This window comes from Gossypium hirsutum, chromosome D11 (assembly GCF_007990345.1).
Source record: "Gossypium hirsutum isolate 1008001.06 chromosome D11, Gossypium_hirsutum_v2.1, whole genome shotgun sequence".
Classification (NCBI taxonomy): Eukaryota; Viridiplantae; Streptophyta; class Magnoliopsida; order Malvales; family Malvaceae; genus Gossypium; species Gossypium hirsutum.
This window is the reverse complement of record NC_053447.1, coordinates 63072435-63081008: the sequence shown is the minus strand read 5'-3', so window position 1 is coordinate 63081008 and position 8574 is coordinate 63072435. Positions and strand designations below refer to the sequence as shown.

Below are 8574 nucleotides of genomic sequence, written 5' to 3'. Positions count from 1 at the left end.
CTTATCAATCTCTTCAATTTCATCAACAATTCATGACAGTCACTTGGTATATTTACACTTTTAGTCCTTCCTCCTTTTCCACTCAATTCAATTTAATCATTTATACTTTTATCTTTTACACTTTTACCCCAAAAATTTTCACTCTTTTACAATTTAGTCTATACCCCGAATTTATTTTTCTTAACACACGAGTCTCTTCAATTCCATCTAGTATCCATCTGCCTTCTCTACTAAAACTGTTAATTATTATTTTATTTACTTCGAAAATTCTAACTCATATATATATATATTCCTGAACTAACCTTGTTCAAGATTCAGGGGGTTTAAGGACGTTACAAATACAATGAAATCTCAATAACATGTATTTTTCTATGTAATTTTTTAATAAAAAAAACTATACTACCCTCGACCTTTATAGTATTTAACATTATAATTTACCATTCAGCCAAAGTGTTATTTGTAATTTTAATCAATTTTTGTATAAATATATTTATTATATAATTTTATTTTTTACTCACATTATCAACATGTTATAATCTAGTATAAATAATATATATACTAAATAAGAGAGTAACCCTTTTCAATGACAACTAATTTATAATTATATAACACAATGATGTGTTTTAAATAATTGAGTTTTTAACTTATAGCTTCAATTGGTCAAAATATATTACAAGCCTTTTATCTTTTTATAAATTTTAGATTTAATATCTATATTTTTATTTTTAAAAATTTAGTCCTTCTATTTGTCATATTTCAAATCTAAATTCAATTTCATTACTACGCAAATGTTTTTTTTATTTAAAAATGTTACACCAACAAAATTTTAAAAAAATATTAACAGTCGGACTTTGATTCTAAAATCTAAAAAAATAGAATTACTGAATTTCTAAAAATCAAAATGTAAGTAAAATTTAATTTTACAAATAGAGCAAAGACTTGTTCAATTTATTAGAATAATATCTCATTGTGGACGATAAGAAAAAGATCATATTCACATTTTTGGCTGCAATTCCAACAAACACTTAGTCCATTTCCTACCCTTTTTTTTTAATAATTTTGAAAAAGAATATATGAGACTTTTAAATAAGAAAATTGTATGGTGCATCCAAGTTGCTTAATGCTTCTTTTCTCTTTGTTTTCTATTTTTTTCCACCATTTTTTGTAATTAAAAAATAAAATAAAAACACATACAAAAGTTTTTAAATCATTATCAACATTAAAAATGAATTCAAAAAGTTAAATAATTTACTTGTGGATTGTCTGCTTTATCACAAGTAGCAAAGGTAAAACGTGATTAATTAGAGATACTAAATTTGAGTACTATTTTATTATAAGCATAATAAATATTATAATAGACGCCGATAATGGCAATAGAAGGTTCATAAAGCAATAAGAAAAGGAAAAATAAAATACACAGATTTTACTGTGAAAACCCTTTAAAAAAATCATGGGTAGAGGAGAAAAAATTCACTAATGTTGAAAGCTGAATGATACAAGAGGAGTTTCAACTACATCTATTTAAAAGTTAAAAAATCTTATTTTAACCAATGTCACTGTATTTATTTTTTTAACAAGTGATAGGATTCGGGTCACACAAACTCTAACATAAGAAATTTAGATTTAATATGTACATTTTTTTTTGTTAATTTGGCGCTTATTTTGTTGGGAGTTAAATTTGGTTTTTAATTTTTTTTAAAACAATCAAATTCTATCCTTAGTTTTTCAAAAATAGTTGAATTACTGTTTTTTTAATAAAAATATTGACTAAAATATTAAAATTTTAAATATAGTAACCTACATGGTTATTTTTTAAAATCGAAAACAACAAGAATCAAATATACACATTATGGAGAAGAAAAAAAAACATAAATTAATAATTATAATTTTGAAAACTTGTGGATAATACCTAATTTTAAATTCTAATTGTGGTGGTAGGTTGCTTAAAGAAGCAAAATGTGGAATACTTGCACAACTTTAAGCAACTTATTACTAATAATCATGGCTATAAGTTATTTTTCCATTATTTTCTTTATCCAATATTATCTTTTATTTTTACAAAAAAATTAAATTTTTGCACCTTTTCTTTCACATTAAGTTTTTTTTTCTCTCCCCTTTTTAAGAAAAATATCTTTAAAATAGTAATAGTTAATAACAAGCAATTTAATTTTTTCCCCTTTGTAGATTTTTTGCAATATCATAATTTAGAGATTCAAAATCTGTAATAGGTTTCAATATATAATTATTGATTGAGTTTTAATTTAGTTGGTACCCATACTATTAGATTCTTGAAAGTTGTATGTTCGAATGGATTTTCATGTGATACTATTATTTGATAGTTTGATTCAATAGGTGTCACCTATTAAATCGAGGCTGAATTCAATTGTAAAATTATTAAAAACTTATTATTTTATAAATTAATAAATATTATTTTGAATGTATTTTTGTATTTTATATAAAAATTAAAAAAGTGTATATATGCATGATAATATTCGAACCCGAACATCATTATTTTTATTGTCTCAACTTTACCATTTTAACTAAAGTCACTTTTAATTTTCATATTAATATGAGTGTGTTATAATCTAGATTTACTCAAATGTTGAGTAGAATTTGAATTTTTTATTTTATTATTTAGAAGATTTTTATAATTAATATATATATATATTTATAATATTTATTAAGTATTTTATTTAGTTGGTGTCACCCTCAAACAGGTCACCAACTCGGTTAAAAATTACGAAAATATCTTTCGGTAATTAAAATAAGTATATGGTGAGTTTGAACACGCATTAATTGGATTGTTAAAACCTTAAATTTGTCACTCAATCAAAACTTTATTTCTTTTTGGTAAATTACAAGAGGAGGGTAAAACCCTAAAACAGCAATGCAACTCGAGCTCAGGCCACACCTAAAGCAGTGAACACCCTAGCCATCAGGCCAACACACAAAGTTCCAATCAAAGCTTTATTTAATTTATTTTATACCATTTTATTTTAATATGCATAATTTATTAAATCTATGATAAATAATTATAGTGCATCTATTATTGTTTATCTGATGTATTTATATATATTTAAATTTTGTTTTACACAATTTAAATTTTTTTTAAAATTTAATATTGTACATATTTCATTTGTTATTATAATTAATTAGTTAAGAGCCATACATTTTATTATTTATTTATATTATTTTTGAATTAACATCTATATTTTAAATTAATAATTTTCATATAATATTAATTATTTGAATAAATAATAAATTTTAAACGAATTGAAACGGACATACGTGGACAGATGTAAGGCCGAGTAAGTATTGTGGGGACAAGAGAATTGTAGACAAATCGAGAAAAGTAGGGGAAAGAAAAAACTATTTCAACAAAAGAGAGAAAAGAAATATAGAAATTACTATGCTAAAAAACAAGAGATTTAATTATTTTATTTTAATTTTTGGTCCTCTACATTTGTAATATTACTACTAACTCCAAGTTGATAATATATTTAAAATGTAAATTTATTATTACCTGAAATTTCAGGCAATCTTAATTGTGTTACTAAATTATTACAAATAAATTATTTCGCCACTTTAACAACATCAATTAATGATATTATCAATTTCGACATACTAATAACATTAAAGAATATGTCAAATTAAAGTAAAATGATTAGATCTCGATTTTTAATATGATTAGTGATAGGAAGAAGTGGCAGTAGACCTATTCCTTGAGCATTTGAATGCTAAAGTTATCATTGTTGGGAAGACTTTAATTAAATATCACTTGGCTTGAACAGATTAAGCTTAGACCATAAAATTGTCGGGGACGCCTATGGTTATAGAAAAATCATAATTAGTAGAGGCATTAACGTCACTTTGATGCTATGTTTGGTAGGAGTATTATTTTTTATACATGTTTAATATACGAGTTAGAAATAAGCTAATTTGATCAGTAATATTTAATCACTCCCACGACTTATTAGCAAAGAAACGGAAAACTTTTCGCTTATTTTGGAGAAGCCTTATTTTTTACGAAAGATTTTACTAATCTTTCTAATTTCAAGTATAAATTTGTACTCTCTTTTTTATTTTAGGCTTAACTATTGTAATAAATACGTAAGAAATAAGTATTTTTCTCGTATTATTACAATGGTAAAGAGATAATAATATTAGGTTAAACTAGAATAAAAGAAATAAATTTCAAATTTTAGTATGGTAGAAGGACTAAAACCACAGTTAGACCTTTGGAAAATAAAATAAAATCGAACACCAACTCTCTCGCAAATAAAAAATCAATATCAGTTTATTGTGTGAACTCCCTCCTCTTGGTGGTGCCATCCACTTCCCAATCGCACCTATCTTCTTCCTCCCGCCACAATTCTCTCCCTTTTCTTTCTTTCCCATTCCCTTTATTTGCTTTCTTGATCTTGCTGCCTTCTCCCTCAATCTTTTTTGTCTTTTAAATTTCGATTATAGATTAGATTTTTGTGGGATGATTTGTTCGGGTTGCTTCGATTTTTTTTTCTTTTAATTTGTAATCTGTTCATCTGAGTTCTTCGATTCGCATTGACCCTTTTAAGGAATTTGTGTGAATCTAAAGTTTTGATTGTTTTCCGATGAGGAGGGGCCGAGTTGCCGCCGCCGTAGCTGAGAAACCGGCTGTAGAAAACAACGGATCTTTAAAAGAACCAAGATACAGAGGGGTTAGGAAAAGGCCGTGGGGAAGATTCGCGGCCGAGATTAGAGACCCAGTGAAAAAGACTCGAGTTTGGCTAGGCACTTTCGATTCGGCGGAAGACGCCGCTCGAGCCTACGATGCGGCCGCGAGGCAACTCCGTGGACCCAAAGCGAAAACAAATTTTCCCGTAAATTCCTCTAATATCCCAGCTTTCGGCGACGACGGCCGCCGGTTATATCCGATGGGTGATTTTGAAGACCCGGAAGTGAACCCGCAAAGACCGACGAGGAGTAGCATGAGTAGCACGGTGGAATCTTTTAGTGGGCCGAGACCGGCTCAACTACCGCCACAGAAGTCGACGGATTTCGCGGCGGTTTCGACCAGGAAGTATCGTCCGAGGACTCCGCCTTTGGCGCCGGAGGATTGTCACAGCGACTGCGATTCGTCGTCGTCGGTCGTTGATGATGGGGTTATCGCATCATCTTCACGTCGGAGAATGTTGCCTTTTGATCTCAATTTTCCACCGTTGGATGACGCTGATGATCTCCACTGTACTGCTTTATGTCTTTGATCACGATGATGATGATGATAAATTATTAATTTTCCCTTTTTTTTTTCTTAAAAAAGGAAAAAGAAAAAGAAAGAAAAAAAAAGAACACAAGACATGATTGATGAAACTGGTACTAATTCGTATTTGTATGAAACCTGGCTTTGATTTTTATCACATAATGATGAACTTTGTTGTTAGAATTATGGTTATTATGAATTTATGATTTAGGGTTTGTGATGTTATACATATCAAGTATTGAGTTTATTCAACCTTTTCTTGAACATAGTTTTCTCTACAAAACGGATTAAAAAGTTAAAACCCTAATTTCCAGATTTTGAGCAGGTCATTTGGATTAATATGCCAGGTCGATCCGGATCGATTCCAACAACACTAGTATCTTGTATTTATGTTATTTAAAATTAATGTTCAGAAGAAGAATAAAATAGATAAATATGTTTTTTCTTGTAAAATTAATGTGTTTATTTTACTATATATGAATTTGTTTTTAAAATTCGTGATTATTGATCTTCAAATTTGAAGGCATGTAGTTGTGTATTTAAAATTTTAAAATTAATTTCTTTTGTAGAGTTAATCTATCCCAATATGCCAGAAAATAATCTTCAAAAACACATCTACTTAATTTTATATATATAAAATCTAAAAAAATGAGAAAAATCTAGTCAGTAGCAATATTTTATTTTGTGCTGAGTTGGGGTGTTTTGTTTTCTTAAGAGAGTAATTATTTCTTCATTCAATCACTATAAAGTGTTGGAAGATGAATATTGAAGAAAGAGGGGAAAAAAATCATAATACGGCATATAGGATTTTGGCTGAAGAAAGACGATTTTATTTGTGCAATTAATTCAATCACAAGATGGAAGAGAGCTTTTTTTTTTTTCATTCCTTAGTTGTGAATCAATTTAATGTACCAATTTAGAATTTATGAAAAAAAAATCTTTACTGGGAATTTTTTTTTCTAAAGTTTTTAATATCAACGATTGGTTGGATGTAATAATAAAACATATTGTATTCTAAAAGGAAGAACGTAGGTTCAAACTTTAGAGATAATATTAGAGGAGCAGTCATAAACCCTTAAATATATACCATAAAACAGACATGTATAATATCAAAAAGAATTATAATTCAACTTTGATTGTGTTGGCTAACATAATATAGTTTTGATTGGTCAATTTATCTCCCAAGCCGAAGTAAGGAGAAGACGACAACAACACACTAAAAATGAATCACATTAATAGCCTATTAAAAACTTTTAAAAATAAGTATAATTAATTTTTTTTAATATTTAATCAAATTCATATTGATAATATAATTTTAGAGAAAATTTTAAAAATAACATATATTTAATATTTTTATCAAAATAATATGGGATTATCTTTTTCCAGAAAGAAATTTATTAGTTTATTATTTAGTCTGAATCAGTAAAATAATAGAATCTATAAAAATAATTCCACAGGCCCTGAAAGGAATTTTGGAGAGTTCTTATGAAAATTTAGAAATCCGATGCTTTGATTGAGAAAGGGATCCAAAATAGAATGATCTGAATATCAATTCATTAGTACAAAAAAAAATTTTCCCACGTTTAAATTACCGAGACAAAAACTTTATACGAAAACAAAGACTTCACAAAGGGAGAAATAAGAAATTTTCCATAGTAAAAAGGGAGGGTGCGCTAACCTAAGCTTGATGGTGCCGATTTGGCCTCCTCGAGATCTTCTCACCTTCCATGGACAAGACATATACTGATTTGGGCTTTGATAAAACTAAAATTTTTATGGGTAAACTATAAAAATAGTCACTTTTGTTTGTCTCAAATTACATTTTAATTACTTATGTTTGAAATGTTACGTTTTAGTCACTTACGTTATCGTTTTGTTACGAAGTGATCACTCTATTGTTAAGCTCTATTACCTCCCTAACGGCAGTCTTACATGGCAGTCCAACTGGGTTTTAATTGTCAACTTGAATGTCTTACGTGACAGTCCAAATTGAATTTTATTTAATTAAAAACCTATGTTCATCCCAACAACTAGACATCCAAGTTGGCATTTAAAACCCATTTGGATTGCCATGTAGGACTTCCGTTAGGGAGGTAACGGATTTTAACGGTAGTGTGACCACTTCGTAACAAAACGATAATATAAGTGACTAAAATGTAATCTGATGTAAACAAAAGTGACTATTTTTGGAGTTTACCCAATTTTTATTTACTATTCAAAACATCATTTTGATAAATAAATATAAACTAATATTATTTTGATAAAAAATATTAAATATATATTATTATAATTAATACTCTATTAATTTATTAAATAAATATATATAGATATATGGTTTGGGTTTCTGTTGTAGGCTTGATTGATAGTGGCAACTTGAGAATTAGGATAGGATGATTTTCAAGGATATTTGGCAATTGTAATATATATCTCATATCCATTGCATTTGCAATTTGACCACTTTTGGATGGTTCATCCACTTTTTCTGTATTTAAATTGGAATTTGGAAAAGACTGTTTTTTGACATTAGAACCAATGAGGCTTTTGCAGCTGCTCTGACCTTCCATCCAGTGGGCTATAAAGAAAAACAATAAAATAGATAGGCATGAGATAGCTCATGACCTATGTTTATGCTAAGTTTTTTATTTCTTTTCTTATTTACACTTTTGGAATTAAGATATTTTCAACTCATAAAAAATTAATATTTTTGAAATTTATGTTTATTTTTAATAATATTATTTTCTTAAGTTTTACTGTATTCAATAAGGCTTAAACAATAAAATAGTTTTTAAACTATATTAGTTTTTCAAATTGGTACCTAAATTTTTTGTCAGAACTGAAACATAAACTATTAAATATTTATCTATTTTACCTCAACTGTTAGTCTCGTTAAAAAAAAAATTTCGGCCAATCATAATTTGTCACATAGATTTCTATTTATTTTAATCATCTCCTTATATTTTCTTTTCATCAAATAATTTTTACCAGATTTTTTTACATTTTATTATCAACTAAACACCAAAAAAAAAATTGTATACTTCCTTGTACAAAGCTTCCTCCATTTTATCATTTTCAGGCTTCCTTGTAGAAGAAGTTAAAGCTTGAAAATGATAAATGGTGGAAACTTTGTACGAGAAAGTAAACAATTATTTTTTGGGTGTTTGATTAATGAGAAAACATAAAAAAATTTGGTAAAAATTGTTTGATGAGAAGAAAATATAAGACCATGGGTAAAATAAATAAAGATCTACGTGACAAATTATAATTGACTGAAAATTTTTTCTCTAACGAAACTAACATTTCAAGTAAAATGGGTAATAGTTTAATAGTTTAGGTAC

The 8574-nt window shown here is 27.5% G+C and overlaps 1 protein-coding gene across 1 annotated transcript; it reads left to right on the top strand.

Annotated features, from left to right (window-relative positions):
• Positions 1-4251: 4251 nt before the first annotated feature.
• LOC121223392 (ethylene-responsive transcription factor 3) lies at positions 4252-5422 on the top strand. The gene has a single exon (XM_041104784.1). It carries the CDS (start codon positions 4611-4613, stop codon positions 5241-5243), a length of 633 nt encoding a protein of 210 aa, XP_040960718.1. The 5' UTR covers positions 4252-4610; the 3' UTR covers positions 5244-5422.
• The last annotated feature ends 3152 nt before the right edge of the window (positions 5423-8574 follow it).

Bases quoted from the DNA above. Each gene is read 5' to 3' on its own strand.
- LOC121223392 (XM_041104784.1), top strand. From the start codon at position 4,611: ATGAGGAGGGGCCGAGTTGCCGCCGCCGTAGCTGAGAAACCGGCTGTA.